General features: G+C 36.8%; 2 protein-coding genes and 1 non-coding gene across 3 annotated transcripts; 2 read left to right on the top strand and 1 right to left on the bottom strand.

The window, feature by feature from the left end:
• The first annotated feature begins 56 nt into the window (after positions 1 to 56).
• mbf1 (multiprotein bridging factor 1) lies at positions 57 to 2,836 on the top strand. The gene is made up of 5 exons (XM_030384092.2): positions 57 to 223; positions 314 to 437; positions 1,272 to 1,432; positions 1,496 to 1,644; positions 1,711 to 2,836. The coding sequence occupies exons 2-5, from the start codon at positions 314 to 316 to the stop codon at positions 1,796 to 1,798; spliced, it is 522 nt and encodes a 173-aa protein (XP_030239952.1). The 5' UTR covers positions 57 to 223; the 3' UTR covers positions 1,799 to 2,836.
• Positions 2,837 to 3,898: 1,062 nt separating this feature from the next.
• On the bottom strand, positions 3,899 to 15,744 carry Baldspot (elongation of very long chain fatty acids protein baldspot). The gene is made up of 4 exons (XM_030384091.2): positions 15,516 to 15,744; positions 13,896 to 14,164; positions 5,459 to 5,596; positions 3,899 to 5,345 (listed from the first exon to the last, which is right to left on the bottom strand). The coding sequence occupies exons 2-4, from the start codon at positions 14,075 to 14,077 to the stop codon at positions 4,709 to 4,711; spliced, it is 957 nt and encodes a 318-aa protein (XP_030239951.1). The 5' UTR covers positions 14,078 to 14,164; positions 15,516 to 15,744; the 3' UTR covers positions 3,899 to 4,708.
• On the top strand, positions 7,725 to 7,936 carry LOC115562484 (U12 minor spliceosomal RNA). The gene has a single exon (XR_003980177.1). It is a non-coding gene; the product is annotated as a U12 minor spliceosomal RNA (small nuclear RNA).
• Positions 15,745 to 15,953: the final 209 nt, after the last annotated feature.

The following is a 15,953-nucleotide window of genomic DNA, read 5'->3' as shown; positions in this document are numbered from 1 at the left end:
ACATCAACTGAGTAGAATAATTGCGTTCAGCCACTAACCACTTCACGTAAAAGCTATCGAACTAGTTCTTTTCCCAAACAACCATACGACTCCTCGAGTCACACCGTACAGATATTTCACAGAAATATACATATAGATAGTTCTGGAATTTTTAGTTTTAATTACAAAATAGTCACTATATATATTCATCTTAAGGAAAGCATTAAAAACAAAGCAGTCAAAAGTAAGTCGTTTGTCATACATATAAATGTGCTGCACGTTTTCTGCTACACGTTAATGTTTTTTCATATTTACGAAGTACAAAAATAAAAAGATGTCGGACTGGGATACGGTAACTGTTTTAAGGAAAAAGGCCCCAAAGTCTAGCCAATTGAAGACCGAATCAGCTGTTAATCAAGCACGCCGCCAAGGTGTTGCCGTTGATACGCAGCAAAAATGTAAGTAAAACAAAAAGCAAGACAGCCAAAGTAACCAAACGAAGCCTTTGACGGCGACAGGCAGCAACGTCTTTTCTTTTATTTTTAGGTAGGGGCGGTTGGTGGGAGGTGCAGTTGAGACTGCTGCAATATTCTATGTGATTTGCGTGGAATTTATTTTTGTGGTATTTTTTTCGGCTTAAAAGTGGCGTGTGTGTATAGATGTAGGTGCACATGTATGTACATATGTATACGTGAATAGTCCAATATCGCATTACTTTTACATTTCACAATATTTTGAAAGCTGAGCGACTCCTCAATCAAATGATAGCCGGCCATTTTGGCCACTGTCTTGCGCTGATCTGCAATCGAAATACAGCTGCAAATGACGAAATGCGAGTTGCTAACTATTGAGTGAATGTGGAGTGAATTATGAAACAATGTTATTTAAATTAATAAATTCAAATTTATGATTAAGAGCAGACTTTCTGCATATGTATTTATTCGTTTGCTCTATTGAAAATGTGAATCTATGCCAATGGGGTAGGTTCTCTTATTTTGATTTCAGTTCATGAATCAGTTTCTCATCAAACTTGAAACGTATTTTTGATTCAGAATGTTTAAAGATAGCTTAATATCATTTCTTCACGATAATGCATGTACCTATTGATTGGTGTAATAAGAAGTGCGTTTCTTCAATTTGATTTTTTCAGCTTATATAGATCAGTGGGTCAACTGGTAATTTGGGTGAATCAGTTCTATCACATCTTTCAAATGTGTTTGGAGCTTGGCTCAGAAGGCGCTTTCACTGTTATTAATAGGTCTAATTAGAACACGTTTATACTTTCTACTTAGATGGTGCTGGCACCAACAAGCAGCATGTGACTACTAAAAACACTGCCAAGCTGGATCGTGAGACTGAAGAATTGCGGCATGACAAGATACCGTTAGATGTTGGGAAAATAATTCAGCAAGGACGCCAAGGCAAGGGTATGAGCCAGAAGGACTTGGCCACGGTAAAGATTAATTTAGAGAATTTGAAGAATGAAAGCTAATTAATATTTTTATATTTGATCTAGAAAATCTGCGAGAAACAGCAGGTGGTTACGGACTATGAAGCTGGACGTGGAATACCCAACAACTTGATACTTGGCAAAATGGAGCGGGTGCTTGGCATAAAATTACGTGGAAAGGAGCGCGGCCAACCAATAGCGCCTCCCGGTAAAAAGTGAGATGATGCTGCTGCGTCTACTATACACGTTGCTTCCACTACTAAAAACATCAACAAAAGCAGCAGCAACAACACCAGCAACAAACATCCAAGGCAACAACCACAATTGGACTCTGGAGGCTGGAGTACTGTGTGCAGTCGACGCAAATGAAGCAAATATCGGGAGGCTGTTTATCAACAACAACAGCAGCAGCAACACGAGGAGAGTGATCGAGTTAAGAAACCATCAAAAGCTATTTAAACAACAAAAACATCAACAACAAATCCAATCAAACAGCCATGGGCGCCAACCACACAATCAACCTTCGCAACTAATTCTTTGCCAACATTTTTCATTTTAAAGCAATTTAAAATTTAGTGACTAAAATTCAAACATTGTAATTCAATTCTTGGTAAAATGAAAAAAAAAAAAAAAAAAAAAAATCCGTAAATACGCATAGCTCACGGGACAATGCGAAACGCAACAACAAACTATATCTCAAACTAAAATGAAAAAAAAAAAACTACAAACAATTTATTAAAATAAGTCGCAAATGGCTCAAAAGAAGTTGAAGTTATGTTTTTCTGTGTTTATTTTGCTAATTTTTGGTTTTTCTTTAACACTTTTACAATTTGTTGTTTTTATTTATAATGAATACGTTTTATATGCATTAAAAAGATGAAGCATTGAATTATACACTCGAAGAAAAAACCAAGAAGCCAAAAACACATTCCTTTTATTTGATTTATTCTAAGTGGAACATTACTTGGACTCAACTTTCGGTGGTTTTTCACATAACAATACAATATGTACTAATATGCATGCATCATAAACTACTTACATATGTATATTCCGTATGTAGTACATGTGTAATACTCTAGAGCTTAGCCGGATCCTTTTTGTAATCTATCACATATTACTAATAATTATAATAATGTCTGGGTTCTAGAGTCTTCAAATGTGCGTTTACTTAGTTACACACACACACACACACGGAGACTTTCGTACACACTCTTGCAAAATACACTTTTTAAGTATTTTAGCAAAACATTTTCTAGTCTAGTATTACAAAATTTTTAATGATATAGAACCTTTTTTTGAGAATAACACTCTCGATAAAGATAAAGTAAAATAATTATATAATATATATGTATACATAAATGTAGTAGTAAAACATTTTTCCAGAAAATAAATGTTTTCCCTCTTAGACATTTTGCTTTTAACCGAGTTCCAGTTAACCGGGAATAGGTGAGGCTCAAACGTTGGCCTTAAACTTTGTTCAATTACTTACGGAATTCGCAAGAATGACAATGTCAAGATGCCAATGATGTGAAATGTGTGCAAATATTCAATCGTCCAACTATGTATTCAAGACTGAGGAAATACTTACAAGCAAAGACATGGAGGAAAGACTTATCAAATACTTAGAGGAAATACTTGGCGAAATAAGTTAGAGGAAACACGTAGAGGAATTTTTTAGGCGAAACACTTAGAGGATGAGGTCAGGAAATAAATAGGTCAGTAAATGTGTCCATAGCTTTGTGTACATATCGTGTGTTAATTTATGATTTTATTCTCATGATGACTTGTTACTTATATTGGTAGTTTTTAATATTTTCCATTTCTATTTTTCACCCGGTAGTCTAGACTTCATGTATCTATTTCCAATTGGAGTGTTATTTAAATCTGTTGTGTAGTTATTATACCTTGTCCATGTTACTGTTGTATTCGCGGGAGAATGCCTTCCTGCTGTTATGCATATAACAGGCAGACTATATTAACTGAAAAAAGACATGGAATTGAAACACATTTGTTATTTCCGTTTCCTTTTGTTACGTTTTATTTATCCGTTTTCTAAGCTTCCTCCTTTTTGTTCGTTATTAAATTTTTACCCCATAAAAATTTCAATTATTTTTTTTTAGTTTTGTATTTTTATAAGTTTCTTTTATGACTATCTCAGGAACGCATGAGCATCCGTATTACTTCAAATTTCCATTCCTTTCTATCTCTTTTTTTTATCTACTTATATTTTGTTGTCTGCTTCGTTTATACTAATTAACTTTTCAAGTAGGACTTTTTTCTTTTTTTTTCTTACAAATATAAATATATAATTTAAGCATTTGCTTTGTTTTTCTTTGTTACACTTTCTTTTTCCTTTGCCATTAGAAACTTAATCATTTCAAATTTCTTCAAAACTTAAAAAAATCGAAACTAAATGCATGCCCCTGCCACGTTTTCTTTTGTTTTTTTCGTATTAGTTTTTAAAATATATTTTTCTATCAAAAGTTAATTATTGAATTAAGTGTATGTTTCCTTCTTATTTTTAATTTCATTTTCTTTTAACAATTTGCGCAAATAGAAACAAATCCAGAATATCGATTAGAACAAAACAGCTAACACAAACAGTTAGAGTTATATATATATTTATATATATATATATATATATATATATATATCTATATATATATATATATATATATATAGATAGGTATTTGTAGGATCTGAACATTGTTTAAGAATCTATTAAAAACACAAATGTTAAATATTATTTATTTCTCTTTTTTACAGCAAGAAAACAAATTGGAAAACTATACTCGACGTATTTCGATCTTTAGGCTTAAACAGGACACTGCTCGGGGCTGATTATACAAATATAGCATATATGTATATATCTCATTTATATATATATTTATAGTTGACTCTTTGCTTCATGGGCTGGCAAAAGTTCATCCATTCCAAAGCTAACTTTTTACAAAAATCACCTAACTGACTTGACTTGGCTTCAAATTTTCAATTTCATTATGTACATGACATTATATATATATATATATATATATACTTATATACATACATATAAATAAATATATATAGATGGGTGTGTGTAAGCCAGTTTTGCCTGGTAAAACTCTAAACTTATAATTAAAGGTAAACGTATGTGCGCCAGTATCTGTGTGAGTTTTGAGTTTTGCCTGGGTTTAAAACTAAAAAAATACAACTTTTACATCCCACTAAAGTAAAAATTAAATGTCCTTAGCCTTTTTGCCAGAGGAAGAGGGGCGCATGCAACATTAAAGTTAGGCTCTACTGTGCCTTCGCTTTGCGCATATAGGCAGCCTGTGCATCCTCACCAACATATTTACTAGACATGACGTTCGCATCAGCTGTGGAAATGGGACTCGACAATTTAGCCGTATTCTGTGCCACCAGCGAGGCGGCCATGCGGCGACTCTTGTGACCACCGGGCGACAGGTAGGCCTTGTAGAAGAAGCGTGCGAACAGCACAAAGTAGCTGAAGTACATGGCGATCGATAGATTGATGTTACGCTGCGATATATTGCACGACTGAGTGCCGTGGGTCTTCAGGAATCCATTCGCCCACACATTGATCGCACAGCCGATAATCATTTGTGTCAGCTGCAGCGACGTGATGATCATTGAGATGAAGCGTGGGGGATTGAAGCGAGCCGCCTTGAGCGCATAGTAGCTGTACATCACGGAGTGCACACAGTAGTTCATCACAATGAACCAGCGAGCGGAACTAGTGTACTCGGTGTAGCTGAACCACGAGTAGATCAGCACAGTGATGTGATGATACCAGTGCAGGAAGATTAACGGCTGTTTACGCAATACGATGAATATCGTATCGCCCAATTCCGGTAGTTTGCTCAGTACAAATAACCAGGTCCAGAAGCCGCACACACGGTCTTGCTCAATGTAACTGCATCAGATTGGTAGAAAAAGAGCCAATTAGAGAGAGAGAGAGAGAGAGAGAGAGAGAGATACATATGATGATATTGTTGAGCTTGCAACAAGAGTATTGAAGTACTTTACCTGGGAACACAGACCGAATGGAAAAGTCCATAATGCCGTAGGACGTGCAACAATTCCGGCGCAGTGCGTGCAGCACCCATTATGCTGAACATGGCTAACAGGGTGTTCCATATGATTAGTGGGCCACGCAGTTGAAATCTGAAAGAGATAAGAAAAGATAGATAAGTCAAGATTGAGTTTTCTAAAAAATTAACTAAAAAACTACTAATATACTCGAAATATCACATTTACGTCAACTCTATCTATCGCTCGTCATTTGTATATCTGTGTGGCTTTAACTGATCATGAATATGCAAATATCGCTTGCAATAAGCAAAGATCAACAAACTTTGAAGTTTATTTTCAGTTAAGTCAGTTAATAGGGCGAGGCTGTGGCAGTGGGAGAACATAACAATAGCAACAACAATAATCTATGCAATAATCATCTGTCATTCATTTCATGAAGTGTTTATCATTTAGCTATTTAGTTGGCCTAAAGATCAAAATTAATTTACGCGATACGCGTAACACTGATGGGGGCATGGGCCCCCACCTATGAAACATACATACATATTTGCATGCATATACACACACATATGCGTTATCTGGCTAATCGTTAAAGGTTACCGCGAAGTCAAAGCATTTAGATTTTAATTATCAGATCTCTCAGTATTTGTGAATCAACAAACAAAAAAATCTAAATAAATCGTGCGATCGGCACGTCATTTACGATCTTTTTACTTATTTAATATATAAGTCTATATAGTATATACCCTTCAAGAAGGACAAAGTGTTCAGCTACGCGCAGTGTTATTATACTTACTGCTCTTGATCCACATAAAGTTATCTCAATTATTCCTGACAGAAATGCTTAAGCATGGATGTTTGCAAATCACTGTTAGCTCATAAGCCTAAGCACACCATGAAGCTTGCTTAGCAAGTTGATCCATATACTTTTATAATCTCCCCACATCTAGCTCATATTTATTCATTATATAGCTAAATCATGTGATAAAAATCCCAGTTATTAATTTACTTTTGATTGCGAATAATGAAATTTTTTCATCCCTGCTCCAAACATGTTTCGCAGGTTTAATGAGCGTTAAACTGTTTTATATATGTACTTATGTATATACACATACAACAATAAGCACATCGCTTTAAAAATTATATGTATATATATATTTATATATATATTATAATTTTTAAAGCGATGTTTATTGTTGAGTAGCCCGTAAAACACAGCATGAACAGAGCATGACTCAAGGGCGTGTCGGGTCTGAGTCAAAAGCCGGTCAAAAGAAAACACCTATACATACATATATATACATAGTAAAAAGTACTAGCAATCAGTTAACTACTTAGTCAGCCAGCTAATCTATCAATACTATTTGCATCCAATGTCTAATGCAATTAAAAGTTTATTAAAATAACTTTTTTTACACTTCTGCCTCAAATCTTATCGTTCATATTACTCATAAAAATAACTTGTCAGTCACAATGAAAAATATATATAAAAAAAAATCAATATTGGTAGACTTTTATCGAAACAGTTGAGGCGGAGGAGTTCGACAAAATATGGCGTGTTATTTTCATTATACGTAATTTTTCATTATAAAGAATTTTGTTGACTTATCAAGGGGTAATAATACTTTAAAAAAAACTATTCAAACATAAGCTAATCATAACAATAATAATTCTAGCTCTTATTCTAACTATTTTCAGTTAATTGATATACGTAAAATACTGATATATGCGGTTTATCAGAGAGCTAATAAGGCATTAATGATATAAATATTGCATTTTGTTTTAGGAATGTAGGTACTGGAATCTGTAGCTAAAACACAGCTAGATTTGTATTTATATAAGCCAGGGAAAATATAAAATAAAACAAATTGAGAGATTTGCATGCCAGGCAGTGGCCCCTATATAATATATGTGTATCATAGAACTAAATTGTCACAGATAAGAATTCATAGACAATGGACAATTAAGCTGCGTGTGCTGTTGCTACTGATGCGGCTGCTCGCTGCTCTATTAATTTACAACTATGCTATAGCAGACCATATCTAGATTCGGAACCATTCAGTAAAAAGCATAAAACAAAAATAAAAGCAAATCTAATTCGTTTTATTTAAACGAATCAAGCAAGCAAAGGCAACTTCTCTCAACGGCAGCGTCCAACGACGTAGCTGCTGGGAATTCCAACATTGTTACTACCCTTATAATTCTCAAACGGTTGTAGCTGGCCGTCCATGACTTGCGCTGTGGCCGCCGCACTCGAATCGTGCCAAAACATAATGAGTAAGGAAAACCAATAGGCCTTGCTAATCGCTTGGCAGCTTGGCTTCTCGGCAGAAGGGACTGCAAGGTCCCTTTGAAGCTCAATTTTTGATAGGGCACAGGTCGTCCCCGTGTTCAGATGTGCAGTGCGGCGAGCCGACGCCTACTTTGTGTCCGGTTTGCTGTGCTCGCATTTTGGGTGTAGCGATCTGCCCGATTAATGATGCTTGCCTTGTCGGTGGGGGAAGAGAGGGAGAGTGAGTACCCAAATTCCAATGTCAGTTTTCACTTTGCGAAAATTGCATAAGCAGCTGACAGCGTTTGTGTGTGTGAAAGAGAGTGAGACAGTTAGCAAAGTGTTCGTTTCTCTCTCTCCCGCCCCTCCTTGACAATGAGCGAAACCAGATTTTGCAATGCACTGGACTTTTTAGGAATTATGCAAGCTGCACAAGCAGCTGTAAACAAAGAGAGAGTGCCACCACGCTCACACACACACATACACGCATACACAGAGACGGAGAGAGAGTCTAAAAGAGAGCAGCCGACACGACGACTTGTAATGAAGCAAACGTAATCAAATGCTTGTTTCTGTCGACTATTGTTTGCTTTTTCGGACTCTGTTTATGCAGACATGCTGATACGTATTCAGCTATGTGGGCGTGTGTGTGTGCGTGTGTATAGATGTACATATAATTTAGGTGTATAAAAAATATGCATGTATATGCTCTTTATGGCTGATTTGCAGTTTCTGTTGATGTTGTTGCTGTTTTAGTTTTGCCTTTTGGGCCACAAATTCGCAACATTGTCTCACAGCAGTTGACGGCGATTCAATTTTTGTGTTTCTCTCATTTTAATTTGGCCAACATTTTGTTGCTGTTGATTTTGCATTGCAACATTTGTTTCTTTTTTTGCGGTTTCCCTGTTTTAGTTACTGTCAACTGATTTTTTTTTTAAATTTGTTCATGCATAGTTATTATGCGCGTCTTTAATAGTTGACCTCTTGACCAATATGAATGCTAAGCTTGCGTAACACAGGGTCTTCACAGGGTCAGAGATTTGAAGTTGACCTTAATTATATCTTTAAACGGATACATTTGATAAACACCGCCAAAAGGTTGATCTGAAGTTTAAGATAAAATAAAAGGAGTATGTGCTTTTTATTACAAAGTCCTATTCGAAATAAACTGAGTCTAGACTAATATCGCTCGCAATAGTTCTCATAATCCCAATAACGCTATTTAACGCAACGTGGGCGTGTGTCAGAGAGAACGAGTGCGTCTCTACCTCTCTCTCTCCCTCTGTGTTAAATATTTTAAAGGTCAACAATGCGCAGATTTTTGAAGAATGACAGCTATGCGAGCAGGTGCAGCTGTGGTAATCACAAAGGTAAACAACACGAATCGATGTCGAAAGTAAAAGCGAAAATGTGGCATGATCAACACAGATGCTGCTGCACGTGAAGAGAGCGGAGAGCGGGAGAGAGAGCTGACGAGCTGAGCTTTTGATGCAGCCGCGGGCAAGCAGAATTGAATTTCTGCTTTGATTACATTTCTGGTTGTTGTTGTTATTGTTGTTATTACGTAGGCTTTCGTAAATATTTAAATGACACACTTTGCAAACATGTTCTCTCTCTCTCTCTTTCTCTCTCTCTCTCTTCCGCAAACTCGCTTCTACTATCTACATACCTACCTACCTTGAGACTTGTCGCAGCTAACGGTTAATTTCTCGCTGGCAACCTTTAAAATTTCACTTTTACACATGGCATCTGGATTGATCGTTGTTTGCGCTCAATAAAAGCCTAATATACATATGTTTCCATCTGTCAATGTATATGTACATAAATAACTGTTATTGTGGGGCTGTTGCCGCTTGTAATTGCGAATGCTTCGCGGTAATTACTGAACCGTCACGCCCACTCGACACGTCATGTTATATACAACAATTATTAATATTTTAAATATAATTTCCTCTGCTTTGACGCGCTAGCAGACTATGCACGGGCGGAGGAAATTGAGCCACTGTGAGTGCTGGCACCACATAAGGGGACTTTTTATACCGTTTGTTTAAGTAGGGTTCACGAGAGTGTACCTGGAAGGGAGTATTTATAGGACAGGCGTCTGTACTGCTCTGTAATTTTCACACACACTCAAAACTATTCGATTTTTGTTTGGTTTTTATGTTGGCTGGTACGAAAATAAACTAAATTTCACTGGCTTAGAGTAGTTTCCACACATTTACTCAGCAATTCTCTGAAGGCAATAAAAAAACAAAACTAAAAACAAAAAAATAGTTAATTTTGTATGATATTCAAAGGTCAGGAATCTGTCGATTCTAAATCTGTATAATTAAGCATTTACATATTTTGCCTAGCTTATAGGTTATTCGAGGAAGTTCATAGGCAATTTACTTAGATTATGGTATGAAGTCACCCATTTCTCACGCTTGATAGTCATAATTCAACAAAAAGACCAGCGTAAAAATTGCCTCTCTTCTCTTTTTCCTCTACTTGAGTTAAGGCTTACGCTGCAATAAAGCAACTCATTGTTGTTCAACTAGAATTGGCAGAGTTAAAAACTAATGCCAAATATTTGTTGACAAACTTGGCTAAGTATTACCTCTATGACATGTGCCTAATACTTCTACCCTATATGGATATAAACCTAGAACTTTGGCTTCACTATGTCATATATCTGCCCCCTTCTCACTCTCTTTGCATCCCCCATAGTGTGTGACGTTTTGCGCCCACACACACACAGGGGCAGACCGTATATGATGTAGATTCTATAGCCCATCATTTTATATACGAACAGCACACGCAACAACACGCGACGAGGCCGAGCTACACTGAGCAACAAAATATTTGCACACTTCAGATTCTTGGTTTTGGTTTTTGTTATTCCTCTTAATTATAATGTGTTTGCTTTGTTTAGCCTTTTGTTTGTTGTTTATTTAAAATTTGCCTTCACTGTTGGCTAGTGTAAGCATGCAGCAATGTTGCCTTGTGGTAATTGAATGTCCTGCGCCCCTCTGCGCCATTTGTGTCTAAGCAGCCAGAGACACGCCCACTTGTGACATGTTTCTCAGAGTCGCCGAGGGAGCAGGTCGAATTTACATGTATACACATATGTAAATGTGTGTGTAGGTGTGTTTGCGTGCGTGTGTATGTTATTCCGAATGGTGCTGCAGTCACATTTGGGTAAAAAGTTGGGCCACATTTAAATGACTTTGAATTGAGGCTCCAAGTGAAAACGACTGTGCCAAATATATATGTAAAAATACAGTATGTATACGATAAAGAGAACAAGTTTGTGAAATGTATCAGTTATATTTGATATATTACAAGAACTTATGTAATATTTATTGAGGAGCAGTCCATTTCTTGTGGCATGAGTCAATAATTGAATTGAAGCAATACAATCTTAAAAACTATGTCTAAGAGTAGGGATTCACAAAGCAAAATGATGAGTAAATAAGTCCTACCCAGCGATTCTCATTTCAAGAAACGCGCACTCACTGTACTACTATACTATACTATATAGTTGAACCCAAACGTGAATCATGGTAAATGATATCATATACAATTACGACAGGCGGCTTGTTCTGGGTCTCATTATTCGGTCTCTCTTGCCCCAACATTGTGCTGAATTCGTTTGATAAGAGTGCGTTCCACATGGCGCGAACATGGACTGATAACAGACCCACATGAACGTATACAAGAATATACATATATATTATATATTTCATTTAATTGCAAAATCTGTGCAAAATCACAGAGCGCAGAGAGCTTTCAGTTTATAAGGGCGTTTCAAAGATTGTTGTTTAATGTTGGCAGATAAAAACAAAAATCGAAAGATGATCTCAGCGCGATTTATTAAGCGTGTTCAATGCATTTTGTATTACTTTTGTGTAAAGCCCATTTGACTGACGTAGATCACCGATCCGTGCTGAACCCCGTGGCAACCTATTCCATTTGCACCTCTCTGTTCCAAGTCTAAGGTGGGTAAATATTGAAACAAGATTTCAAGTGTAAAGCAAACCAAATAGGGAATATATATATACCAGTATGTAAACATGCATACATATATATATAACATATTTTTTAAAATCTAGGCGTATAAAGCGACATAAGCCAAGCAATAGGCGAAATCATCAGATTGCTCAATCTTACACAGATTGAATGGGAGAGAGAGAGAGAGAGAGAGAGAGAGAGAGAGAGGGAGCTTAGGTTTCAAGCGTGGGACATGCTTTATGCTCGTTATATAAAAAGGCATCATACATATGCCATTCAAAACAGCAACAATTTGGAGGTGAATCGTCGTCGCCTTGAAATTAATGTCTCGATCGGAAGAATGACAACTATTGCGATAAGAAATCAAATTGCAGTTGTCTGTCGCCAACAAACGAAGTTATTGAAAACTTTTCACGTGTCTTTCAGTATTTCGTGTAGTATACACAGGTTTTGATAAATCTGGTACAGATCAAAACTAAACTACCTCTAAGAAATAGACGGAAAATAAAAATAACTAAAATACAGTTTCGTACAATGCACCTGCGACTCAGTAGGAAGTTCAGTGGAGACCACTAAGGGCCAGTAAGCATTGTTATAAAATATTTTTCAGGTATCAATTTCAAGAGGCCATATCACAAAAGCAATTCAGTATATAAAAATTACAACTACTAGAAATGTTTTAAGTTTTTCAGCTGATTTCCAGAAACTGCTTGCATCACAGACATCTACATTTCGTAGTAAAAAGTTTCCGTGTTTGCATTTGAATAGTTTGTTTTGAGTAATCCTTACTCCGAAATAGTCGTTGTCTGACTATGGCGTGCGCCCTTAGTGGGTTGGCATGTCAACTGTCAATTCAAATATTTAACAATTGACTATTCGACAGTCCAAATTATATAATCGAAGTCGTGTTCGCAGTCGCAGTAACTACTGCAATTGCACTTTGGAAAAATTGCAACAGCTTTTTAAGGTCAAATTGACAAGGAAATTTGTTTTGTTATTGGTTTAGTTTTTGTCGGAATTAGTTAAGCAAGGTTTGTTTTGGGTAAGTAACGTGACCCTAGCTGCGGCCTATAATTTACGTATATTAACACGAGCGCAGGTGGAAATCCGAAATTGCGAACACTTTACATGGTAAGCTAGTCGGGAGGTACTACATTATAATTACGCTTAAGTATGTAAGCAGCAGCTGTACGGCGATTCTATTGAAGTCCCATATTGTAGCAGATATACACACATATACCTATAAAGCTTTAATTAGAATTTAATTGTACTTGATTAGTTGCTAATAGGCCTAATGGCTCTGCAATATGATATTATGTTATATTCTGAATAATGTGTTGACTTGGTTCCATAAGCTAATAAGTTTTTAGTAGTTAAGCCTAGAAATAGTAATATATTATTAACGCTTATATTAAAGTTGCCGCGTTGACATTTTTTGGCTTTAGGTAGTTTGTTTATGTGTCACAGATAAGGAGCAAATCCATATTACAAAGCTTTCTGTAGACAACAAAAGTTTGCTTGTCCCCAAAACTAAATGTGGAACCAAGCAGACAATCAATATTGGCATTAGAAGTGTCTTCTGAATTCTATGAAAATTAAATTTGATTGGACCAACTAGGAAATTGAGGGCGTGGGTGCTCCAATAAGAAAATGAGGCACATGCCACGCGCCGCATGTCGTTTTTCTTTTGTGAGAAAAGCAAGAGATAAACGCTGCTGGAGAGGGTTCATGGTTTCCGACAGACTGTCGGACATACATATGTGCCTGGTACACAGTGCTGGCCCAATGTCAAAAGCAGTTAACAATAAAAGAGCAAGAGAGGGCGATGAAGGGACAGAGAGTTGAAGAGCGAGCGAAATGGCAAATTATGCAACGCATGCGAAATTCAAACAGACTAAATAGGCTACAGTGAAAGCTTTGCTTGAAGAGAAATACATTCGGCTATAGTAAATACTTAGTCAAAAGCAAAACTCGAGACAATATAATAGGCATTAAATATGAACAGACTTAGCTATAGGAAGAATGTACTTTATCGGTTATAGCTTGTAGCTTTGCACTTATACCTGCTACAAGGCAGACTAGAATATTCCCTTTCTTGTCATAACCGTAAGGCAATACGTTCGTTTCGCTTACTTTAGTTAATATTTTATATAGACATCTGCTTACCTCGGTCGGTTTTGCATAAAATGCTGACCCCCAAATATGACCAGCATATAAATGCCGCAGTAGTAGAAGACCCATGTCCAGTTCTCCAGCATCCATTTGCGTGTGCGCTGGTGTATGAAATCGTTCTCGAAATCAAAGATATATGAATAGTTGGGGGTTACACTGATGTCCATGTTGATCATTGTGCTGCTGGAGTGTGCTGTCTGAGTAGGAGATAGACTATGTGTATATGTATATGTGGGGCTTTGTGTTTGAGTGTTGGCGGGTTTCTACAGAGAGAAAAACAATATAGGATAATCAATAGATTATAGAGACTACTAATGCTTATTAAAAATCACACGCATGCACAATTTTTTTAAATTTAGCTTTTTATTATTATTATTATTATTATTATTTTTTTAATTGTGTGTTTGGTTGGTGTTTTTTTGTAATCTTTAATTTTGACCCGCATTTGAAAAATAGAAAGCGCTCATAAGTTTCTTGGTTTGCAGAGAGTGACCTTCCAGTTTGGTCCATTGATTTTGCATAAACACATGTCGAGTGCGACAGAGAGGGCGAGAGCAAGAGAGCGCGCCTGCCGCTCTCTTGGAACACACATACATAAGCGCGCGCAAATGCAATCCATTCATGAATGGGGACTGCTGATGCTTCTTCTTCACCATCTTCTTCTGCTTTGTCTTCCGCATTTCACACCTTCGCCAGTCGCCTCCATGCACTTGTCGCATTAATGTTAAAAGTAGTAGGAGCTAAGTGGCAGGAGGAGTGGAAGAATACGAGGGGGCACATTGAGGTAAGGCACGCGACAGTCTGGCGGCTGCGTTTGTCTAATTCACTCATTCTCTCTATCTTACAGTCGAAAAAAAAAAAACATATGTAACAAAACGAAACGCGAAATATATGTATATCACATATGGCCAGCGCTGCTGGCAGGTGCCGGCAAGGAAAAATAGACTAAATAACATGGAAAGACATACATTCATATGGGTATACAACTACACATATGTATGTAGTTATGTATACATATGCATGCGCGTATTTGAATGCTAATTGCATGCCAGACACGCGACAATTCGTCTACGCACACAAGCTCACATACATAGGCACAACGCACACTCACCACAGATACATACACTAACACTCACTCACTCGGCTACACTCAGGTAATTTTTTTCATTTCATTTCGTTTGAAAGCTTAGCTTTAGAGTATCATATCCGGTTTTTTTTCGCGGCCCAACGCTTTCAAAATTTCTAGTGAAATTTTTTTGCCGCTAAGGTTTTCACATATAAACATGCAGGCATGCATATGTAAGCCCGTGCATGTGTGCCGCTTGTATATGTATATGTTTTATGTTGTCCCACCACCGCCGCCCTGGCAAAAAAAAAGAGACCAAACACCCGTTTCGCCACACATTCATCTTCTCGCCCATTTCATCTTCTCTCTCATTTTATGCTGAGCGCGCCGACGTAATCGATAAAGTACACAAATACGATAAAAATACATGTGGCAAAAAAGGCAGACAAATTTCCTGTTCACAGTTAATCTCACTCAACACTGTAGCACTCTTTCATTTTTCAATTACATATTTGAGTTTTTTTCGAGAGCATTTAGTAAGCATTTACTTTTTATTTTTGTTGTTTTATTCGCTGGCCAGCCTTAGATTGCACGCGGTACACTTCTCGGTTTTCTTCCGCTAATATGGAACTCTCTCTTCGAGCAGCCGGCGTTCCACTGAGCGCAATCGTCTCGCTGCTTGTGTATTTAAGTTTTTTATTTAAACAATTTGCAACGAACGAGCAGTAATAACAGTGCGTGCGGCCGATTCGTTCAGTGGTTAACTTTGTTCTGTTAAGTTTAACATTGTTGTTATTTTTACAGATATATCTGAATTTGCAAATGTTAAGCAAGCGATAGTTGTCATCGATAGTGACACACTTAATATCGATAGGCGGCCTTACAGCAGCTGTTGCTCTCTCTTTAATCAGCTGTTTCTAGACATAGATGGTGGTAAATTTAAAAACAAAGAATTAATAATAAATAGTGAAGAATTATATATCTTA

This window comes from Drosophila navojoa, chromosome 4, assembly GCF_054131105.1.
Source record: "Drosophila navojoa isolate 15081-1374.11 chromosome 4, UAZ_NAV_1.0, whole genome shotgun sequence".
In the NCBI taxonomy this organism is placed as follows: domain Eukaryota; kingdom Metazoa; phylum Arthropoda; class Insecta; order Diptera; family Drosophilidae; genus Drosophila; species Drosophila navojoa.
Note: the sequence above shows the minus strand (reverse complement) of the source record. Positions and strands in the feature narration are given on the sequence as shown.

Coding starts and splice junctions, on each gene's coding strand:
- mbf1 (XM_030384092.2), top strand. CDS start 314: ATGTCGGACTGGGATACGGTAACTGTTTTAAGGAAAAAGGCCCCAAAG. Junction 438..1,271: donor CGTTGATACGCAGCAAAAAT/GTAAGTAAAACA, acceptor CTTTCTACTTAG/ATGGTGCTGGCACCAACAAG. Junction 1,645..1,710: donor ATAGCGCCTCCCGGTAAAAA/GTGAGATGATGC, acceptor CAACAAAAGCAG/CAGCAACAACACCAGCAACA.
- Baldspot (XM_030384091.2), bottom strand. CDS start 14,077: ATGATCAACATGGACATCAGTGTAACCCCCAACTATTCATATATCTTT. Junction 5,597..13,895: donor TTTATGCAAAACCGACCGAG/GTAAGCAGATGT, acceptor TATCTCTTTCAG/ATTTCAACTGCGTGGCCCAC. Junction 5,346..5,458: donor CATTCGGTCTGTGTTCCCAG/GTAAAGTACTTC, acceptor AATCTGATGCAG/TTACATTGAGCAAGACCGTG.